This window comes from Biomphalaria glabrata, chromosome 5 (assembly GCF_947242115.1).
Source record: "Biomphalaria glabrata chromosome 5, xgBioGlab47.1, whole genome shotgun sequence".
Taxonomy (NCBI): domain Eukaryota; kingdom Metazoa; phylum Mollusca; class Gastropoda; family Planorbidae; genus Biomphalaria; species Biomphalaria glabrata.
In genome coordinates, this window is record NC_074715.1 from 9,488,909 (window position 1) to 9,513,879 (window position 24,971).

Here is a 24,971-nt window from a genome sequence, read left to right on the forward strand (position 1 = left end):
GCAATAATTAATATTACTGAGGAATCGTTTTTTGGCACGTCGGCGAATAAGTTTGGCAGTTTTATGTCTTTCGTCATCCTGAGACTGTACGAGTGACAAGAGGTGCATGGCTGTCCAGCAACTTTTTCAAGCAAGAATTGTAATTGCTCAGAACGTCTGTGTTGCTCTGTTGCAACACGAAGAGGATACATCCATTTTGAAAGAGGCAATGTCTATGGCTTGAAGTTAACGTTTTTCATTTGCCTTTTTTTGGTTTTGATAGGCACATGGCGCATTTTAAAATGTACAAGAAGATTATCTATCCGACAAGCCACGGTCTAAGACAATGAGTTTGGCTAAAAGGTAACTTGCATTTGTGACAATCCAGTCAAGAGTTTGACCTTTGACGTGAGTTGCAACGTTTATCGGTTGGTCTATGTTGCGAATCTTAAGCGCGTATTTCAGCGACACCGCTTATGTGTCATTTTACTGTCGAAATTTAAGTTCATATCTTTTGTCGCTATGTGACTGTCAAGGAGGTCTTAAAATTCTTCGATGAAATCTTTTGTAGTCATTTTTTTTTCTCTTGCTTGGTTGTTGGAGTGCAATACAAATAAAAGTCAGTGTTCTACTGTGGTGGAAGAGGCAAAACTCGCACATCTCAAATGTAGTGTACTTTGGGCTGTCAGGTCTTATTGTTACATACTTGGCTAGACTATCCTTGTAGAGTATTGCTACAACCCCCTCCGCTACCTAATTTTTTGTGGTTAACTCTTGAAAATAAAGCCTGGTGCCGTTAGCTCAATGGCTTTTGACTCATCACCAACTTCTGTAGACCATGTCTCACTAAGGAAAGCGATATTGTATCATCAGTGTGGGGTCTGCAAGCTTAACAGCTTTGTTACTGCTTCACTGGGCGTTTAGGTGCATTCTTTTTAAACAGACTGGAGGATGCAGTCACCAGAGGTGTAGCACATTTGGAAGACACCTGAGGAGTAATATCTATGTCAAGTGTTATAATTATACATAAAACATTAAATCATAATCTCCAAATACAAAAACAAAATTTAATATTATACTCTGCAAAACAGAAAGATAAAGGCGTATTCCTCTCTCCATATGATAGGACAAATGTGTACAACTGATCCTTCTTCTCTATAGCTATTTGAGCTTGGAATTGGTTGCCTTATTCTAGTTCCATTTAAATGAAAATTCCAATAGCAATAAAATATTTTATATATCACCTTACTAACAAAACTGCCTTTGGGCCTAACATGCTATTGATGTCAGGTACCGTTGGAGTTTGATGGATTCAATATAGGGAAAGACGTTATTTAAAATATCAATCTCAATCTTAATTTGTTTACCTAATCCGGATATTTTAGCTCGAAGGTCAAGTTATTTATGTTATCTGAATCATCACTGGATCATCACACCCTATTTAGGAACATGTCAAAAAATATTTTAAAAAGACAGATAGCAAATTATGAAGCATAGACAAATAAATTGTTATTAAATGTTACCAAATTTATGATGACTTTAAAGCTTTATAATTCCATATTTAATAAACAAACATTTCCTTGCGTTTGTTGTTAACTTGCGTACTTTGATATATTAGTCATTATTCCTGTATGAAAACTTTAAATATATATATATATATATATATATATATATATACGTTTTCACCAAACACTAGAAATGTACATATAAGAAAACTGGTCAATTAGGTAATATAAGTCTAGTGACATTTCCAAAGATGATTTCCAACAAAGTTAGTTGAACAAAACGAACAGATGAACGACTGTTGCTAATAAAGATAGCAGGTTCTATCAGCTGTCTATTATCGGACAATGTTACAAATCATTACAATAAGCATGTTTAATTCTAATTAAATATTTGTAAGTACATAATTACATATAAATTACAAATTAAGTGAGTCATAGCGTGAAAGGAACAAGTGTGTAAAATTCTACGTGCGCTAATTGCTTCTCTCTGATGATCAAAAAGGTGTAGGAGATGGCACCTCATAGATGTGATATAAATAGAAAACCATAAAATCACTTTCAACTTTGGGCTATGTTATTTTTAATAGCCTTGAGTCGGAGTGAACTTACGTAACCTTGGGCACGATCAAAGAGAAATAGTAAGAAGTCAGTACAGTGACAGACTAGGACTCTTTAGAGACAGTAAATATATATGTAGAGCTTAGTTTTTATTGCGTTGATTGTGACTACTGCATTTAGTTGTTGTGTGTAAAAGAGGTTTCAAATATATGTAAACTTTTACTGGCTTAATATGGTTTAATACAGAGGATATCAAACTCTTTTTACTGGTGGATTTATTTATATAAGTAAAACATGCCCATGGACCCATAAAAATGCTACAAAATTGCAGAGTATTGTTATAATCCTGCATTGCACACTGTCATTGTCGCGATATTGTGCACAATAGGACTTAATGGAGAAACAAAGAAGAGAATGAAAACAAGGACGCTTTAGTTGTAATTAATTTGGCTCTAGATCTAGTTTCTTATCTACTATTAAACGTTTTATTTTATAATCCTTTCGTTAAGGTTATTGGCTAAGTTATAACATTCGGTGTCAGGAAGTGGAATCCTCAACAACATGAGAGAGGAAGATCTATGTACAAGACGTTGAATGGTTCCATTTTCGGGTAAATCAAGTTTCGGCTTTAGTTGACTAACGTAAAAAAGGATACTGGATGGCGTCTACGAAAACAATTGGTCAACTGTCATTACAAGAACTTAGACAGGAACTCAGAGGTAAAGAGCTGAAGGTAAGCGACAAAAGAAAGGCACTCACGGAGCTTCTTAAACAAAGCATCAGAGAGGAAAAAAGATATGGACACCTATGTGTTTGAAATAGAACCGGATATGAAGGAGCTTTGGAGAAATATGCAAGAACAAATAAAGGAAAACCTAAAATCATTGAAGGATGAACTTAAAAACGGCTTAAAGAAAAAACTGGACTCGATAAAATCCTTTTTGTCTGAATGAATAAGGACAAAAACAATTCCAAGCAACAATTAAAAAATGAGGTAACTGAACTAAGTTCCTAAATAGTATGGTATATTGTTTCTATAATTCAACTATTACGTAATAAAATGAGGGCGAAGATGAAAAAGAAATAAGATGCGGGGGCCACTGTAATGGAAATGACGGGGAAGTAAAAACCATCGGTGTTTGAAGGCGGTGTCTTGGTTGGTGTATCGATTGCAAAAATCGAGGCGACGGTCAGAATCAACAGATGAGATAATAAGGCAGAGAGGGCAACTGGTCTCATGTTGGCACTCAGAGGCAAGGCAGCCGAATTTTTACAGACTATGACAGATCAGACGGACTACGATGCCATGGTCAAAACAATAGAACTATGATACGGTAATGAACAACTGCAGGAAGTGCTAAGGATGGAATTAAAGAATCGATAACAAAGCGGAGAGATATTACAGGAATTAGCAGCAGACATAGAACGTCTTGCCCGTCTTGTTTACCTTTCGGCTAGTCACAGATTCAAAACTTAAGAAGGCCATTCGAATAAGAAGAATACGAAAAATTAACGAAGCCCTCATGTTTGACATGTCCTACGAGGCAGCCCGAGTTTCAGCGAGGACCATACACTATTGTCGGATGCTAAATGTGTCGGAAAAGGAGGATACCTAGCGACTGAATGGTGGAGAAGGCTTTAAATGAACGGCAACCTTATCAGACCTCAAAACGTAATAGAAAGACTCTTAATTGCTGGAATTGTAACACTCCAGGTCATGTACGGAGGAATTGAAACATGATGACCCAAGGCCAAGGCTGTGCATCAGAACGTCAACTGCTACGATCCATCGGGTTTGGAAGCAACGACTAGCAGCCCAGAATATCGGAAGCCCGATAATAACCTCCCCTTTCAGTGTGTTAAAACAAAACAGAACATTGAAAGTGCAATGACAGATTGGCGTTGGTTCTTATTGGTTCCTTTTGAACACAGGGACTATGCGGACGATAGTTAGACCCAGTTTGATCGGAGATCATGAAAATATACGAGTAAACGGTTAAACTCTTAAATCGGCAGTTGGCGAACTGTTACCTATATTAGGACAGTTACCGCTTAACTTTGAAATAGGAAGTCAACTATTTACTCATGATTTTCTGATCGCCTATGTTGTCGACGATTGCATCCTTGGTCTAGATGTTATGCAGGAAGTTAGGTTATCTCTTAACATTTGAACTGGAACTGTACAATATGGACACATAGAGTTCCCATTGCTTAATGATGGTGTGGAATGCGTTCCGGTGAAAAGAACAGTATCGGCCGAGCATACAACCATACCAAAATGGTATGATCTGTCAGTAAACTGGTATCATAAAAGGAACAATCTGAAAGGTCAGCTACATTCTAGAAAAGCGGAAAAAAAATTCTCAACCACTCATTGTTGAGGCTGTACTGGTAGTTATACCGAAGGTGTTGTTGGTGGCAGCAGTGTCGATGATCAAAATAACAAGTCTTGCTTTCAAGATGACAACCTTCTCAACGAAAGAGCAGACCTGAAAAGAAAGAGTTAGGTAAAGAAACTAGAGGAGAGACCTATACTCAGAGTGAAACTATTGCGGTCGATGTACTTGATACGAGTGTTTCAATTCGCTTGACAAATCCAGACAACGTTAGGTCTGCTTTTCCGATCAGATAAACTGGCTTTTAAAAAGGAAATTATTTAAATTGGGTGTCCGCCGACCAGTTTGAGAACCATTGTTTTAATGGCTATTTTCAAAAAAGCGTTTGCAAATAATTAAACACAGACTTTATGTTTATATAATCAACTATTAATCGCACGCAATAACTAGTTTAATTTATTAGTTTACACTAACAGTTAAAAGATAGTATTAAAAAAAAATTCTAACTTACCTTCTGGCATAAAAGATTTTTTCCCAAAGAAAACTGTTAAATCGCATATTCGAAGTTGTTAAAAGTATATACTTTTTAGTGAGTATATACATATACACAAGGATCGATCGTAAAAGTGGGAAGAGTGATACACACAATATATATATTAAGTTTCAATATCACTGCCTGGTATGGCAATCTGAGCATTAAAAATAAAAACAAACTTTATAGAATCCTAAATGCTGCTGGCAAAATCATTGGCAAAAAACAAACCCCATTTGGGCATTTGTTTCAGACAAACATGTATAAAAAAGCTAACAAGATCCTCGAAATAAAGAATCACCCTTTGTGTCAGGATTTTGTGATTGTACCATCACAAAAGAGATGCAAGACACCAATGGCAAAGACAAACAGACACAAACACTCTTTTGTTCCCCAGCAATAAAATTATTAAATAAGAACAATCTGGTATAAACTTTGTCACATGTAAATTATGAGTGAGTCTGGTGTGAATGTACACTTTGGTTTCTTATAGTTATAATGTTTTTTGTTTGGTGTAATGCACAAATTGTAAGACAAATTTCCTTACGGATAATAAATATTATATATATTAGGGGTGCACCGGATAGTTCTTTTTGATATCCGGCTGGGATATGACCGGATAGTAAAATTTGATATTAGGCCGGGGCCGGAGCCGGATACCTAAGTGTCTTGTTAATAGCTTGTGTTCCTGAACATTTTACGAAACTGTTAAATAACATGTACCTATATTGGTTGGTTTTATTTTTTTTCCTTTTAAATACCTTATTGTTTTAAACTCTGTTACTGATTGATTTATTCAAACTTAACAGTATTTCTAAAAATCTGTATAGCATGAGTGTGTCTCTGTGTATGTACGATGCCACCAACTGTAAAGGATGTGAGTAGGAAGGTCAATGTAAATAATGTTAGTATATATTTAACTAGTTACTAATGTAAATCTCTCATAAGTAAAGTGCGTCTGCCTTGTATAGTGGTCGGATGTATGTGTTCATGAATTTCAGATCAACAACCTAGTCAGATATACCTAGTGAGCCTACACATGTAGCCCTAGTGTAGTGTGTATAGTTGTTTGTGTTAACCATCAAACATTGTTTTTTCCTTGAGCATACGCACGCAATAGAGTTGGGTGTCAATCAAAAAAGATAACACATTGGCATGGTCAGTCAAGTAAATAGATAAATTATACCCGTCCACTAGTTAGAGGTCAAGGGTTGTTTTTTTTTTATTACGCTCCAGCATATTGTTTCTTTGTTGGCTATATCTAACTGTGGAACTATTATTCAATTTATTTTATGCGATTTTAAAATTTACTGTAAGGTTTTCCGTTATTTATTAAGTCAAAAGAATTCAACAATGAAATTAGCTTTCTTTCTAAAGGTTTTAATACAAGGCAAAAAAATACACACCCGCAAACATGCACATCTTTGTTTTATTTTATTGTGCAAAGAACGTACGTAAGAAACATTAAATGCAAAGAACGTATGTAGGAAACATTTTCCTTAATTATTACTTATTAATTATTTTATTCGTGGTTTTAGTAACTGTTACAATAGGGAACGATAGTAAGCCTATGGATGTCAGGTGTGTAAAAGTCGTCCAAGCCTGATACACAGTGGCTAAGTACGCATCTTAAGTAAAAAAAAATAGTAATAACAAGGAGTTAATTGACTGTCACTAATTATTAAGAATATTGTTATCAAATCAATACACTTAACTGCAGGAGTAATATTTAAGTTAACACGTTAGAAAAATTATTTATCCGTAATATTTATTGACAGTGTAATATCTTTTGTTAGCACGTTGTGTTTTTTTTTTCATTCTGGCTTAAAATGGTCAATGTCTATCAATAAATTGGGTGTCAAGGACCAAAGAAATAAAATAAAGAGTAGGGGGTGTTTAGATCTCCATTTAAAGATAGCCCTGGTCGTGTCTTCTACAAAATAATTAGTTACTGGCTTACTGGGCTATATAATCTCGCGGTTTGTGTTCTGTGTAGCTAACGGTCACTCGTTTAGATGCGTGTGATCTTTAGTCCAGCTTATTAATTGAGATTTATGTTCAAGTAACTCGGCACACTTGAAAAGGTGTGGCCTCTAGCCCAACCACGTGATTAAGATTTTTCTCCAAATAAGCTAACTCTTTGTCCGGATACCCGTGTAGATGTTTGGCTTGAAGTCCAGTCCCCCCCCCCCCCCCCAATTAAGACTAACTACTAAGTAAACAAACATAGTTTCCTCGTGTGATCTCTAGAGAGTGCTTACGTCCATCGTATCTGACTTGGGGTCACCTGTCAATCAATGAACTCAATGTGATGAACGAAACAAATAAAAGGGGGAGGGAGGTGTTCATCTGGAAATATACCTAGTTACCTTAGAGGTGTGGCTCTTGTAGTCCAGCCCCCCTAATAAAGATTAACTACTAAGTAAACAAACTCAGTTCCCTCGAAAGGTGTGACCTCTAGAGAGTGTCAATGCGCTGACATTAAACCTACGTTCGTCGTATTTAACTAGTGGTCACCTGCCTATAAAAAAAACTCAATGTGATGGACTAAACAAATAAAAGGGGTGGGAGTTGTTCATCTCTACCTCTGGAGTTATACCCGCACAGCTAGACAGACGTCTGGTCAGCATGACGTAGTCAAGGAATGTAGCATTTTAACATGTTAACTAACCTACTCACAGGTCAAGACAAATTGAAAAAAGTGCCAGCCATTGCTGCTCTGTATGTAATGCGCATTTATGATGTAAAGTTTCATTTCTATTTTTATTAAGTTATTAACACGCCTTGTCTTTATAAACATGTTTGGTGCATATTCATATTGGCTCTATTTTAAGCACATTATTTTGTTTTAATGTAAACATTCATACCTTCTACAACAGATATAAATGGAACGAGGTCCACTTTATGCATATTAAATAGGTGTATTTTTTACTATCCGGTTTACTATCCGGTAGTGATATCCGACCGGAGCCGAATAGCACCGGATAGTAAAAAATGCCGGATATTCGGCAGAAGCCGGAGCCGGAGCGACTATCCGGTGCACCCCTAATATATATATATATATATATATATATATATATATATTATATAATATACTAACAAACAGGAAGAAGAACGAATAAACAGGATGAAGAACAAATCAGGGAAGATTAAAACGAGATCTTCTAGAAACTAAATTTATAGTTCTTCGATATATTTTATGTTAGCGATTGTGTATGTTTAGACTTAAATGTCTGAAAATCTTAGAAAAACTAGTTAAATATCCAGTAAACTGTCTTAAAAATAAGGATTTTAAATTTAGCTGCTTTCGATACAATATAACTAATTAACTATTATTAAATGGCAAAATATATATTTAACGGCATTATATTTGTAGTCGGAAAAAAAAGCAAAACTTAAGGCAAGTAAAATGTAATTAAATATTAACCTTCAATGTTCCCATGACAACCAAACCATTAAATAAATTTTTTTTTTTGCTATAAATTTAAAAATCCTAATTTTAATTGAAACTGATATGTTTGTTTTGTGTGATGCTCAAATTGTAAGACACATTTCTTTATGAATAATAAAGATTATTATTTGTTACGTGCGCATGTTAATGTAAATGTGAAATGGTGCGAATGCGTGTTGAACGGAGAGGAGAAAAGAAAATGGAGAAAATAGAAACGAAATAGTGTTCTAGTGTTCATGAGAATTAAAATGAGTTCTAAGCGATGACGTTGTTGTTTTAGTGTTAATGTACTGTTTAAAGAGTCTTATTCTAGAAAGGAACGTAACAAGTGGCGCCCAACGTAAAGGTAAAACCTACGTAGTCCTTTATACACAGTTGATCTCCTGTCAACAGATAGTAGAGATATCATATTATATAGTCTAGATCTAGTGATAGGATACTATTCAATTTGATTAATAGTAATAGAAAATGGCGGACAAGGCTGAGGTTGCAGCGTTGAAAGAAGAGGGAAGGTTGTTAGAGCTTGAAGGGGCAGAACTAAGAAAATACGTACAAGAAAGGTTGATGGAGAGGGAGAGATTAGCAATGGAAAGAGAAAAAGAAAAGGAGAGATTAGACATGGAGGACAAAAGAGAAAGAGAAAAAGAAAAGGAAAGATTAGACAAGGAGGACAAAAGAGAAAGAGAAAAGATAGCCATTGAAAGGGGGAAGAAAAACGAATTAGTTGCCATTGAAAGAGAGAGATTGGCGTTTGAAAAAGAGACGGCCGAGAAAAAGTTAAAAACAACGCAAGAAAAAGAGAGTGATAAAAGAAAAGGGGAAACTACAGGGAACAAACTAGCAAAGTATAAAGGTGCAATATTCAAAGAAGCTAAAATGGACATAGACATTTTTTTGAAGAAATTTGAAATTGAAATGAGGGAACTGGAATACCCCGAAGACAAATAGTCATTCTTATTATCGAAGTCATTCGTAGCAGAGGTTCCATCGAAGATATGCATGAACCAGAGCAGCTATAGCGTGGTGAAAGAGCAATTACTACGAACGTACGGAAAAACAGAGGCGTACTACCGTGAACAATTTGTTAACTGTGCGATAGAAACAAATGATGACCCACAGACATTCCTGGACAGAATGACCAGTAGTTTTGAAAATTGGACTGAAACCGCTAAAATAGAAAAGACCTTTGACGGTTTAAAGACATTTCTAATGATAGACAAAGCAATTTATGAGTGTCAGGAGGAATTAAAAATATTTTTGTTGGAGAGGAAACCAAAAGCCATAGAAGACATAGTAAGACTGATAAGGGCCTATAAGGTGGCACATCCCGATAATAAACTATCCAGAGGCAGTGACATAGAAGAAATAGTTGCATTTAACAGAACAAGAGATACACGAGACAACTACATCAACGATGGAAGACGATTTAGATATGATGAACAAAATAGATTTAGAGGACAAGGAAGGAACCAAATGGGTAGTAGACAAGGACATTTTTATAGTAACCGAGGGCGATACCAAAGAAATGTACAGGGAAGATACGGCGGAGTGAGAGATAGAAGAGATCAAAGCCTTTCAATGTTAACATGTGCGGGAAGCCTAGAGTATTTTGAGACTTTCGTGGGAAACAAAATAGCAAGGACGATACGAGATTCAGGCAGTACAATTGTGGGTGTTAATAAGAAATTAGTAGAAGAACAAGAATATACCGGCAAAACCGGGAATTGTGTGATGTTTGATGGGAAGACTGTACAATTACCAGTTGCTAGAATTAAAATTGATACACCATATTTTACCGGAATTGTGGATGCATGTGTAATAGACCATGCTCATATTGATTTGATTATTGGAAATATTCGAGGTATAAAGAATTGCAATGAAAAGGATATGGGAAATTGGAAGAAGTATTTCGGAATGAGTATTACTCGATCCAAATGTAAGAACCTGGATGCAGGAGATCTGGAAAAATTATTTCAGTTACCAGATAAGGAAAAAAAAAAGAAGGATTAATAGGAAACTCAGAAACATTAGAACTTAATGATGTAGTATTCAACAAGGAAAGGTTTATTACAGAACAAAAAAATGACCCAGAGATGCGTCAGTTGGCCCAGAAAAGAGGTAGAGGAGGAAGATTTTATATAGAAAGAGGAATTTTGGTAAGAGAAATTGAGTCACAAGGAAGAAAAATTATACAGGTTGTTGTACCAGCTGAATTTAGAAATGTTATATTGAAGAATGGGCATGATGAAGCATATGCAGGCCACATGGGAATTCACAAAACGAAACAAAGAATATTTAGGGACTTTTATTGGCCATCTATTAGCAAAGACATCAAAAATTATGTGTTGTCGTGCAAAGTTTGTCAAATGAAAGGCACTTAAAAAATCAGAGCTCCATTACAAAAGGTAGATATACCAGAAAGGCCATTTAGGAAGATTGCAATTGATTTGATTGGACCCATGCCGGTGATATCAAATAGGGGTCATCGATATATTCTAACTGTAATAGACGTTTGCTCAAGATGGCCAGAAGCGATCCCACTAAAAAGAATTGAAGCCAGTGATATAGTTCAAGCGCTATATACATTATTTACACGGTTTGGATTTCCTGAAGAGGTACTGTCAGATAGGGGCACACAGTTCCACTGCCAACTAACGACAACATTTTTGAAAATGTTTGGAATTCGGCAACGGTTTACAGCCCCATACCACCCGCAGAGCAACGGTATTTGTGAACATTTTAACTGTACGTTAAAGAAAGCGTTGTCGAAAGTAGCAGATGACAATCCCAAAGAATGGGATGTGGCATTACCCTCAATCCTTTTCGCATACAGAGAGAGCCGTAACGAAACCACGGGGTATTCGCCATTTCAGATGATTTATGGAGGAAATCCAAGAGGCCCAATGGCAATCCTAAAAGAACTAATACTCCCACAAGAACATGTTGGAAATAAAGAAAGTTACGATATAGTGACAGAAACCAGAAATAAAGTAATAAAGGCTTGTGAGGAAGTGAGCAAACATGTGCTTGATAAAAATGAACTAACACAGTCTAGGGTGAATGAACACAGGAAATTGACCAAACTAGAAGTAGGTCAAGATGTTTTGGTATTACTAAAGGATAAGGAGAATGTACTATTCACGAAATGGTTGGGTCCTTATAAGGTAACAAGGAAAATTAGTGATGTGGATTATGAAATTAATATTGATTCAAGGCTGAAAATATTTCATGTGGATATGCTAAAAGAATTTAGGTCGAAACAAAAAAGTGAAAAAAGCAGTAAAGAAGACCCATTGGTCATGGGTACATCCGTGAGTGTAGACATTGAGACAGAAGAAAGATTGGGACACATAGAAACAATTTCAACCGATGCCAGTCAAACATGGAAAGATGTGGAAGTGAAGGGAATCTCGTCAGACAGAGCTAAGGAAGTAACAACATTATTAGAAGATTTTAAGAATATTTTTACAGATTTACCAGGAAAAACGAATATCATAAAACATGATATCAAATTAACAGGCAGAGTTCCAAATAAACTACCTCAATATGCTGTACCATTGCATCACAGAGAAGCATTACAGAAAGAAATAGATGAACTACTTCAATTGGGAGTGATAGAACCATCTAATTCGTCATGTGCTGCACCAGTTGTACTGGTTAAAAAAATGTGGTAACATTAGACTGTGTGTAGATTACCGCCAACTAAATAAAGTTACAGAATTTGACCCATTCCCAATGCCACAGGCAGAGGAAATGTTTACTAAATTGAAAAAAGCGAAAATTTTCACCACGTTGGACCTTTCTAGAGGATACTGGCAAGTACCTCTAAAGGAAGAAGCTAAACCACTATCCGCATTTAAGACACCATTCGGAGTCTATCAGTGGAATGTGATGAGTTTTGGCTTAGTAAATGCCCCAGCCACTTTTAACAGGATGATGGCAAAGATACTGGGCCACAGAAGAGACACTATTTGCTATTTAGATGATATCTGCATCTTCAGTGAAGACTGGAACGAACACTTACAGAGTCTAAGAGAGATATTTGCTATTATCAAGGGAAACAATTTGACATTGAAACCAACAAAAATAAAAATTGGACTTAGTGAAATTCCTTTTTTGGGATACAAGATAAAAAATGAATCAATTACACCACTGGAAGAAACAGTTGCAAAAATAATGGATATCAGTGTACCAAAAACAAAAAAACAAATTAGAAGCCTTTTAGGTCTATGCAATTTTTATAGAAAATTTGTTCCAAAATTTGCAGAAATGATTGAACCTCTTACAAATCTTACCAAGAAAGGGAAATCTAACATTATAGTTTGGTCTGAACAATGTCAAAGATCGATAGACAAGATTAAGAGGGTGTTTTCTGAAAACCCAATATTAAAATTGCCCGGTAGTACTAGAGAATTTATTTTGGCAACGGATGCTTCATCCATAGCTATAGGGGGCTGTTTGATGTAAGAGTATAGTGGAATTGCACACCCTGTTTTTTTTGTAAGCAGGAAACTAACCCTTGCAGAGTTAAACTATGCAACTATTGAAAAAGAGGGGCTGGCAATTGTGTGGTGCATAACAAAGCTAAGTTTTTATCTGATGGGGGCTAAATTCCAATTATGGACTGATCATGCTCCGTTGGCATTTATTAATTTAAATAAATGTGGTAATAATAGAATTGCTAGGTGGGCATTACAACTGATGGACTATAAATTTGAGATAAAGACAATACCAGGGAAAGAAAATGTTGTGGCAGATACATTATCACGATGTACTTAGGTTGGTGAGATTGTGTAGGGTATATAATGATTACTTACATGCTGTTAAGAATTAAGCTATTTTATTGTTTACAATTGTAAATTCTGGCACGGAGTGTAGTAGATATTCCACAGAGGATTGTCCAATTGGGAGTATACACAACAATGATTAGTGAACAGATATAGATTTAAATTGAATTATAGGCGGGGAGTGGTATTAACGAAAGCTGCATGATTACATAGAGATATGCATAGATATATATATGTGTCAATTGTTCATAATAACAATTAGTATTGTGATTGTTACTGTCACAATGGGTGAATATAAATGCTATATGTTAAATCTAATGTTAGAATTGTATTGGTATTAATATGTCATTGTGTATGATTTTGTTTTGTAGTACATTATGGTTCTCTATGTTACAGAGAATTTAAAGTAGTTTTAACTTGGAATAGGCTGATAAGATATGTGACAATTTATATTTTGGACGTTCGATGTACATCGAACGTGTTAAACAGGGGGGGGGGGGTGTTACGTGCGCATGTTAATGTAAATGTGAAATGGTGCGAATGCGTGTTGAACGGAGAGGAGAAAAGAAAATGGAGAAAATAGAAACGAAATAGTGTTCTAGTGTTCATGAGAATTAAAATGAGTTCTAAGCGATGACGTTGTTGTTTTAGTGTTAATGTACTGTTTAAAGAGTCTTATTCTAGAAAGGAACGTAACATTATTATTATTATTTTTATTATTATTATTATCATTATTATTACTATTATATTATTAATATTATTATTATTATTTTTATTATTATGTTAGAAATGAACGAGTAGTCATTCTCTGGCGCTGCCAGGGTCGAGTTTCGCTAAAGAGAAACAAAATTCATCGTAGTCCCTTTAACAGTTTCCACTGAGGAATTTTCTGGTGATGTGGCAGGTCTGCAGCAGTACCGCCCTCTGACAGGCAACGAAGATGTTCCTAGGAATGTTGAGGGCCTTGAAGGTGTCTGTGAGGTCAGTTGTTATTATCCCCTCGGTTGATATAACAATGCGGTATATTGTTATTTTGGACAATTTCCATAGACGCTTAATTTCCAAGCCTAGGTTCCCATATTTTCTTTGTTTTTCTATCTCAGTTTTTCTTAAATTATGAGATAGTGGTACGGCGATATCGATAATGGTAAAGGTTTTTTCTTTTTTATCGAATATTATTATTATTATTATTATTATTAGTATTAGTAGTAGTAGTAGTAGTAGTAGTAGAAGTAGTAGTAGTAGTTGTAGTAGAAGTAGTAGTAGTAGTAGTAGTAGTAGTAGTAGTAGTATGTAAGAACATGTAGAAATAGTGACATTTTACAATGCATACTTGTATACTCAAGTAGATCTGTGTTATCAATATACCCTTGAACACACATTCCAGTTTTACCGTCACATGATGAATTAATACATCGGTTGCTGCATGTTTTGTTACAGTTTAATCCCCAGGTTCCATGCTCACACTCTAAATAAAAAAAAATGTGTTTTTCATTTAGTTATTTAGTATATATATATATATATATTATGGGCGTAGCATGGGGAGGTTTGGGGTTCATACGTGTGGGATTTTAGTGACTGATCTTTTGATTTACTTTTGTTTATTTTAGGTGAAATTTTAATACTAAACCATAACTTGCCGTAGTACAGCCAATATTGTTTTGAATTAAAACCCCCTAACAGGGGGTTTTGAGTTTGAAACCCCTACCAGGGGGTTTTGAGGGGGTTTGAGTATGAAACCCCAAACCAAGGGTTTTGAGTTTGAAACCCCATACCAGGGGGTTTTGAGTTTAAAACACCTATCAGGGGGTTTAGCAATTTAAATCCCACTCTTCTGTATAACAAAAAAAATGCAAACGACAATCCCCTTATTCCAAGAGCACATCTAAGGAAAATTTTGATTGTAAATCTCTCTCTAAAACTTACGATAAACCCATCTTCAATATAAAAAAGCGACTTACACTCTCAAAATTGTATGAGCGTAGCCAATGGTGTTTTGAGTTTATACCTTTCTTCAGCTGGGTTTGAAGCTAAAAAAAAACCTCTTCAATATAAAAAAAAGCAAATTTCACACTAAAATTCATTGAGCGTAGTCAAGCCAATGAGGGGTTTTGAGTTTCAACCTCTCTCCTCCAGATGGCTTTTTAAAATTTTAAAACCTCTCAAGATAGTTTTAAGTTTAAAATCCCCCTAAAGAGCGTTTTAAGGTTGAAAGCCTCTCTCTTTAATTTTATTTCTAAAGCAAAGTACAGTCACCAAATTCTATGACCATAGCTAAATGGGGGGTTTTGAGTTTCAACCTCTCTCCTCCAGATGGCTTTTTAAAATTTTAAAACCTCTCAAGATAGTTTTAAGTTTAAAATCCCCCTAAAGAGCGTTTTAAGGTTGAAAGCCTCTCTCTTTAATTTTATTTCTAAAGCAAAGTACAGTCACCAAATTCTATGACCATAGCTAAATGTGGTTTTGAATTAAAAAAAAAAACAACTACTCCAGATATATTTTAGTTTAAAATCCCACATCAGAGGATTTTGACGATAAAACTTCCCTTTTCGATATAACATCTAAAGCAAAATAGTCTCTCTATCCAAGCCAATATTTAACTCTATTAGATCATGGCTGGGCAACCCTTTTGTATCGAGGGCCGCATTTTTAAAACATTTGGGAACGGCATATGCATATGTACTTAGAAAGATAATGTAGTTAACTGTGTAGAATGTCTTTTAATTCATATTTACACTGTATTATATTCACGTTCCTTTTTTTTTCCACACTATACGTAAAGGAATTGCAACAAGAATTAGCAATTTTTAAAATCAATTTAACGATTTTTTAAAAAATTGCTGTTGTATTTTGATATTAAAATATCCCCACAAATATACAGTACTACTTATTGTGCAGTATTCTACTTTTTACACTCGAGCATATGTTCCGGAATTGTGTATCTAGCTTACTAGTATTAAGATAAAATTAGGTTTTGTAACGTTTATGCAAGAAAATAAAATTGTAATATAAGTGTAGTGCGATTTAAAATAAATATAGTTAAAATGTTTTCTCTCATAAATCCTGAACAACCAATTTATAGTAAATGAGAAAAAGATTATTTGTTTTATTTGCTAGAAGAGGGATTTCAAATAATTATTTTTCGTTAGTACGTTTTTTAAATAAAATTCGGAACAATTTTGGCGACGATTTGTAAGATTATTAATGTTATGTACGTCGATTTCTTTTTGAAAACGAAATCCGGAACATTCGTTACCGATTAAAAATCGTTTGCTATGTTTCAGCAAGTAAATTACATCTAAAATAAGTCTTACAAACCTAATAGCGACTTTTCCTCTTACGTGCTACTAAAAGTGATTTTCAATAATCGTTTCTAGTAAATTAAAATCCTGAACAACCTATTGTCAATACATTGGAAAAAAAAGTCATTTGACATACATTTGATTTAAGTTGCAAATACGGAACGGTTTAATATCGATAATTAAACTATAGTGGCGTATTGTCAAAGAATACGCGAGTAATGCAAGTGAAGAATGTAATTCTAAACAATCCTTTCACATAATTTATTTGTTATATAACAATTTCAGAAACAAATTTATAGTTAATAACATATAAGCCCTTATGGAGATTTTCATTTAGCATTTATATGCTATTTACATAAAAAAACAGGAACAACATATGCTTGATCAAGTGTTTTGCAACTTTAAAGCATGAAAATTAAATATAATATAATTTAAAAGAGCAAACAGACATTCGTTGGTATTGATTCGTTGCATAAAAAGTCCACTTTAAAAAAATGTGCGTGATATTTACATACAAAGTGCATTATTAGCCTTTATAAACAAACAGAAATGTTTTCTTTTAATTTTAGCTGCTAGTTGACCAAAAAGAACACCTCTAACTATTATCTATATTTGTTGTAAACATTTCCTGTACATTTTATTAATATATTTGACTTAGTGATACTGAAAATACACTGGACAATTACATCTTAGTTAGCATATTGTCACATTGCCTCCCTTAAATTTACGTTATTGTTTTATAATTGGTGTATTTTTATGAAAAAATAGCTTGCATAATTAATTTTATAAATTAAACGGTTTGCTTTTAGAAAACCAAAAGCAGCCGTTGCACCTAAACTTTTTAAGCCGCATTTAATGGTGAAATCATGTTTTTCATATCTCTTCTAGTTTTCGAGATCTGAGAGTGACAGACGGACAGACGGACATTTTGCACAAACCTAATAGCGGCTTTTCCCCTTACGGGGGCCGCTAAAAATTCAATAAGGCCTAACAAATATACATTCTACATTACTACAGTAGATGTCCCAAGGCCTCTTTGGCTATATATCTAAACATTTCTTTTTTTTAGATGTGTCTTTTTTTGCCAAGACATATTTCTACCCCTTGGGTTTCACCTCAAATCAGTGTCACCCTAATCTAAGCTATATCAATGCGCTAGGATAATAACACTATTATGGACCAGTTGGGAGAAGGGGTTGGGGTGGAGAAAGGGGTATCTGTCTCAATGTTAACAGGATTGCTTTTTATATGTTGTCTGTGTGTCTTGCCAAAAATTTGTACAAGCTATCTCTCCGACATCCAATCTTGGATCAAGCAGAATTTTTGCACAATCATTACTTTTACCTGATAACACAATAATCAATAGAAAAACAACAACAACCAATTAGTCAACTAACAATTGGTAATACAATACTTTGATATTAAACAAGGGAAAGAAATAGTAAATAGTAACATGTTGGCAAACGTCTGAATATTGCCAATTGAGGCCTCAAAATAGAATCAGAACCACTGTCACAATCATCAATGGTGTTTGATGTCACAATCTAAGATGGGGCCAGATATTACGTTCAATCTTGATTTTGAATGTCAGATGTCAAGATCTATGAAGATGCTATGATGAATGTCACGTTGTAGATTATCTTGATCTGTATCACACCATCAATGATCGTGATTGCCGAGGATCTTAAAATAATCTTTCAATAAGATGATCGTATAGAAGTAGCTAGATCTATGTTGATAATACGATCATATAGAATGTTGCTAGTTGATAAGAGGATCATCTAGATCTAGGAATTACTATTTGACAATAAGATCTAAGTACGTTCTATATTCAATAAAGAAACTTCTCTTTGTCTAAAAACAATTACTTTAATTCAGAACTTGAAAACACTGTTCAAAAATAATTACAATGGTTAAATGTGCTTGAATTGAATAACTGATCTACACAATAATATATCTGAGTCTTGATGCAAAGAAAATATATATTCTCAATTTCACGTTACATACAAGTTAGATGTTATCACTATACGTTCCAAAGACACGACTGAAGTCCAACTAGCTTCTAGCCGGGCTCTAGAGCGTCATCACGTGACCAACAACCTTACCCTGCTAGACCAACCAATAAATGCAGCCCAATGTACAACAATTAACTTTCGAAACCAATGAAGTTCATTTTGAAACTGAAAGTAATTACATGCTTGGTTTTTCCCGAGCTAGGTCAAGTTCTGCCGGCAAGCTAATATAGACTGTTACCATATATGGATATAATGTACGTGACAACCACCATCGTAAGAGATATTTTATTCGAAGACGATGCAACGTTAGGGAAACACTAGGAGGAGCTTCATTCACTAATAGCTTCTCTCTGGCCAGTAAAGCGTATGGGCTAACCATTTGCACAAAGAAAACAAACGTTATGGGACCAGCTGCTACAGCACCACCCCTTTCGTCACTTTACACTAGACATGCGGTTCTCAACCTTTTAAGCTTGGCGACCCCTTTTTACAATTCCTCACTTTGCCGCGACCCCTCCCCCTTTAAAGACACACAGCAATAGAAGAGTAGACAATAACAATCCATATTTTCGATGGACTTAGGCAACCCCTGGCAAATCGTCAATCGACTCCCAAAGGGGTCGCGACCCACAGGTTGAGAACCCCTGCCCTAGACTGATATGGTAATAGTATACATTATGCTGTTTTTCTTAATGTGATACTACCGTATACTTAATAAGTAAATCTAAATCTATACCTTTTTTTCGGAGGCCGCTAAAAATGCAAATTTTGCCCTCACTGACCTATATTACATTGAGGTGGATTACTATATCCCAAACATCCTTTGTCACACACTCCAGTTTGTCTGTCGCATGAAGAATTGAAACATTGCTTGCTGCATGACTTTGTGCAGTTTAAACCCCAGGTGCCTGCTCCACATGCTATGAAGATGTAGAAAAAAAATATGTTTAAAAGATATTTTTTCAAAGCCTGCTTCATTTCTAATCTTTGTATTGTACGTCGAGTCTACACGCTGAGATTAAGACCAAATGAATAAAGTAAACAATTTTTCATACTTTTTTGTTGGAATATTTTAAAATGTACTTTTATATGGAGTGATTATTGTGTATAAATGATGAACCATTAAATCCAGAAATTTATTTATATTTGTATATTTTAAAATTTTATTTTGTATTTATTTATTTATAAAACGCATTTTCTGTTAGCATAGAGATTGTTATTTTCTTGTGCATATGTGTGTATGTAGAACATGACTACAGTTTGAAATCTAAAGACTGTAGTTAAGGATAATGCGAAGCACAATTTTGAAATGACTAGATCTAGGCCTATAAGTACGCAAAAAAATATGCTAGTTTTGAAAATTTATTTTTCTCCTTTAAAACTATTATGCGGGAAGAGAAAGCTTCAAGAAATTATCACCTCTATGCTAAAGCCACTAAAGCGACTTGTTGTGGGAGAGGCGTTTTATTCAAAAGAAAGGTGTCCATGTGGGGCATTATAATGCAGACAGAAGAAAAGGTTTTAACTGATAGACCTAAAAAGTGTTTCAGCATACTTATTATAGGGTGTGACAACCTTAGCGCAGCTTGGGTAACTTCTCACATTAATATATAAGTAATACAAGTAGCTATCATTATAGTTATATACACCAGGCATAGTGCTTACATATGGCACACGTAAAAAAAAGCTATTAATTTGTCTTATTTCATTAAAATAAGATATTTAAACAAAGTTTTATGATTCATATTTTAAAGTTATAAAATACATTTTTGAGATGAAAACTGAGACAACTGACAATCTTTTTTTACCTTTCTTGCATCTTGGTGGGTCACTGTATCCGAAACAAGTGTTACTGCATAAACCATCATCAAACCGGCACAAATCTGGACATTTTTCATTGCAATCGTTTTTACAATGCTCACCCCAGGTTCCTTCACTGCATTCTGAAAGATGTTTAAAAACATAGTCGTCTTAATTGCAACGTGCAAAGTTCATGTATTCTACATAATGTTTGCCGTTTTCAGACAAAATAGTGTCCCTTGAATGTCTTTGTTCAATACTTTCGACTTGATTACTGACTTCTTTAACTTGATACTTATTACTCAATTTTATCTACGAGTCCAACACATTCCAAGGGCTTAAAATAAAATACAATTACACTTGAAAACAACGATTTACTTGATAACAGATATGAATCATTCATTTTCAAAATGGGGATGGTTGTCATAACTGTAAATCTGTTGGTTTTAACGAGCAGTTCCTTCACCATGCTTCTTGATACAATCTCAAGCCATATTCTCTTAGTGTACCACAATTCAGCCACAATATTTGTATGTCTATGTCATTACTTTCTACTTTTACTAAATACAAACCACAATATTTATTTACAATATGACATTACCTCTACGCTAAACGTGGTCACTAAAGTAGAAAAAGACTTTTCCAATGCCGAAGACATCATGATCAAAGTGTGTACATTCTTGATGGGACCAGTTGTCCAAATGGGTTGGGTTTGGGCAAACGACTGCTCGCCACCATAAACTCCGGAAGCGTATTGTCGAGAAGAGTGTATGACTTTGCTTCCGAGAGTAAGAACAACAAACAGGGCGTCGCCATTGTTATGCAAAGAATGTATGTAGGAAACATTTTCCTTAATTATTACTTATTAATTATTTTATTCGTGGTTTCAGTAACTGTTACAATAGGGAACGATAGAAAGCCTATGGATGTCAGGTGTGTAAAAGTCGTCCTAGCCTGATACACAGTGGCTAAGTACGCATCTTAAGTAAAAAAAATAGTAATAACAAGGAGTTAATTGACTGTCATTAATTATTAAGAATATTGTTATCAAATCAATACACTTAACTGCAGGAGTAATATTTAAGTTAACACGTTAGAAAAATTATTTATCCGTAATATTTATTGACAGTGTAATATCCTTTGTTAGCACGTTGTGTTTTTTTTTCATTCTGGCTTAAAAATGGTCAATGTCTATCAATAAATTGGGTGTCAAGGACCATAGAAATAAAATAAAGAGTAGGGGGGTGTTTAGCTCTCCATTTAAATATAGCCCTGGTCGTGTCTTCTACAAAATAATTAGTTACTGGCTTACTGGGCTATATAATCTTGCGGTTTGTGTTCTGTGTAGCTAACGGTCACTCGTTTAGATGCGTGTGATCTTTAGTCCAGCTTACTGAGATTTATGTTCAAGTAACTCGGCACACTTGAAAAGGTGTGGCCTCTAGCCCAACCACGTGATTAAGATTTTTCTCCAAATAAGCAAACTCTTTCTCCGGATACACGTGTAGATGTTTGGCTTGAAGTCCAGTCCCCCCCCCCCCCCCAATTAAGACTAACTACTAAGTAAACAAACATAGTTCCCTCGTGTGACCTCTAGAGAGAGATTACGTCCACCGTATCTGTCTTGGGGTCACCTGTAAATCAATGAACTCAATGTGATGAACGAAACAAATAAAATGGGGAGGGAGTTGGTCATCTGGAAATATACCTGGTTACCATAGAGGTGTGGCTATGGTAGTCCAGCCCCCGTAATAAAGATTAACTACTAAGTAAACAAACTCAGTTCCCTCGAAAGGTGTGACCTCTAGAGAGTGTCAATGCGCTGACATTAAACCTACGTCCGTCGTATTTAACTAGTGGTCACCTGCCTATAAAAAAAAAACTCAATGTGATGGACTAAACAAATAAAAGGGGTGGGAGTTGTTCATCTCTACCTCTGGAAATATACCCGCACAGCTAGACAGACGTCTGGTCAGCATGACGTAGTCATTTTAACATGTTAACTAACCTACTCACAGGTCAAGACAAATTGAAAAAGGTGTCAGCCATTGCTGCTCTGTATGTAAATCGCATTTATGATGTAGAGTCTCATTTCTATTTATATTAAGTTATTAACACGCCTTCTCTTTATAATAAACAATGTTTGGTGCATAGCCATTATGGCTCTATTTTTAAGCACATTATTTTGTTTTAATATAAACATTAATACATTCTACAACAGACACTAATGGAAAGAGGTCCACTTTATGCATATTAAATAGGTGTATTTTTTACTATCCGGTTTACTATCCGGTAGTGATATCCGACCGGAGCCGAATAGCACCGGATAGTAAAAAATGCTGGATATTCGGCAGAAGCCGTAGCCGGAGCGACTATCCGGTGCACCCCTAATATATATATATATATATATATATATATATATATATATATATATATATATATATATATATATATATATATATATATATATATATATATATTGTTACAAATGAACAGTAATAGGTAGAGGTCAACGTATGACCCCGGCGAGATGACACTGCATCGAGTGTTTTCTGGAATCTACGTGTATAAATAGAGACAGGATGTGACGTTTCCTGAAGTGTTATTTCAGAGGATACTAGCCGTGTTTGTGCAACTTTGGACAAGCGATTAGGGACTCTATATAAGCCAGAGAGTTAATGTGAAAGTCAGTCGTATGGAGTCGTGAGTGAGCCGTTACAGTCGATACAGACGGTGTAAGACGTGTGCGGCTCTGTGGAAGAGAAATGTGTACGACTCGATGCAAGTTAACTAGGGTAGAGTTAACTGGAGTGGACTACTGTCGTTAAAGTTAAAGTCTATACAGCGAACTACAGTGGACTTGATCCGTTACAGTCGATACAGTCGATGTAAGACTTGTGCGGCTCTGATTCGGTAGACTTGAGTACGACTTGGTTCAGCTTTAGGAGACCTGGAGCGACACTGGGAAGTGTGTCGTTGGTCTGTTCTGTGTAATACGGCTCGAGGAAAGTTGAGAAGAGATGAATTGCAACGAAGTGAAGAGATGTATTGCAACGAAGTATAGCTAACTGTAAACTGACAGATATTGTACAGTCTTCTACGCTACATGTTCAAGTAACGAATTGTTAGAGTTAATAGTCATTAAAGTTATATGAAACTGAAAGTTTAGTCGTCAAGTTCTTTGCTGTGTTTTTATTTATGTGCCAACTAATACATCTAGCCAGAAGATTCAGAAATACGTAACAATATATAGGCATGTTTATGCATAGGGTTCGGTTTACTGGACGTTATTGTTAGGGTTTTATAAAAAATCGCCCACCCCCAACTCTAAAGTTCTGGATCTGCTAGTGGCTTAAACAGGGTCCTAATATGCTTTCCTTTAAAAAAAAAAGTTTGTTGGCGTGCCCTCACATGTGTTTCACAAAATAAACTCTCTTAGTTACCATGTATTTTTTTATTAGTATATAACATAGAAGTGTAATATGTATGCGAAAATGAATACAAGGTTATATAGAGGTAATTCAAAAGCATTCAACTCAATCATTTTTATTACAAAAAAAAAAAAAAAAAAAAAAATAACCAGCATACATACACACTACAATATACACACATACAATATATATATATCATATATAATTACTTACCTGTATAAGCCTCTACTTCACACAGTAAAAATGTAATACTTTTATTTGTCAAAGCGCTAGTCATTGATAATGTAAATGCTTTAGTTGGTGTTTTAGATACAGAAACAAAACCAGAATATTGAGTTGAAGATTGTCTCGTGGTGAATGTATAATATAATTCTCCATTGTTATTATATTCATCAAGTGTAGTATATCTTTCAACACCTAAAAAATAAAAGTCTAATTAAAGAAATGGTTGTAAAAGAGATCATAAATCCCCTTCACAGATTTAAATGAAAAGATTCACAAGATGTAAATGTGGAACCCATGAATTGTTGATTTGCGACATGTCAATGACGAGTTTATAAGATTTACAATATTTAATAGAGATGGCATTCGGACCCAACTTTTAAAGTTCAGGTTTGGTTTGGTTCGGTCAGATTTAGTTCGTGTTAGGTTGGGTTTGATCTATAGTTCGGGTTAGGCTCGATGTTATGAAATTAGGTAAAAGTAAAATTAGGTACATGTTATAATGTTTAATAAAAAACAGCGATGTGAAACCATATTCGGCCTATGGGCCATTTTAATTTCCAACACTCGTGTCGCGGGCCATATAACAGAGAAAAAAAGTACATAAAAAAAATTAAGCACTTTTATTAGAAACATGTGGATATTTTTTTAAAGCTATTCTTTCAGACACTAAGATCTGTAAGGCAAATGATGAAAAGGTCATCTATTTCTGTGGTCCTAAGTTAACGAGGGTGTCATATAGCCATCACAACGATCAACCGCCTTCATTTTTCTTCAACTAACATTAGGTACCCATTAGAACTTTACCACTAAGCCACCGCGCCTCTCACGTGAATATAACATTTACAATAATTCATGGGATGTAGGAAGTTTATCCAAACCCAACTTCTGAAGATCCCACTGTATTGATGAGACATGAAGTTGAAGCACTGAATCTAGATCAGTGGTTCCCAAACGTTTTTGTCTGGTAGACCCCTTGACATGTTTTCTGGTTTTCGGTAGACCCCCTACTTAACTTGTATTAAATTTTTGCAAATTAATCAAAATTTTTTT

General features: G+C 35.0%; 3 protein-coding genes across 3 annotated transcripts in view; all 3 read right to left on the reverse strand.

Moving 5' to 3' along the window:
* LOC106052305 (uncharacterized) overlaps window positions 1-24,971 on the reverse strand; it is a 233,101-nt gene that overhangs the window by 53,423 nt on the left and 154,707 nt on the right. The gene's annotated exons all lie outside the window — the stretch shown is intronic.
* LOC129926193 (platelet endothelial aggregation receptor 1-like) overlaps window positions 1-24,971 on the reverse strand; it is a 75,210-nt gene that overhangs the window by 2,529 nt on the left and 47,710 nt on the right. The gene's annotated exons all lie outside the window — the stretch shown is intronic.
* LOC129926194 (platelet endothelial aggregation receptor 1-like) lies at window positions 19,210-24,031 on the reverse strand. Its single transcript, XM_056028610.1, has 3 exons — window positions 23,910-24,031; window positions 20,274-20,408; window positions 19,210-19,385 (listed from the first exon to the last, which is right to left on the reverse strand). Exons 1-3 carry the CDS (start codon window positions 23,971-23,973, stop codon window positions 19,240-19,242), a joined length of 345 nt encoding a protein of 114 aa, XP_055884585.1. The 5' UTR covers window positions 23,974-24,031; the 3' UTR covers window positions 19,210-19,239.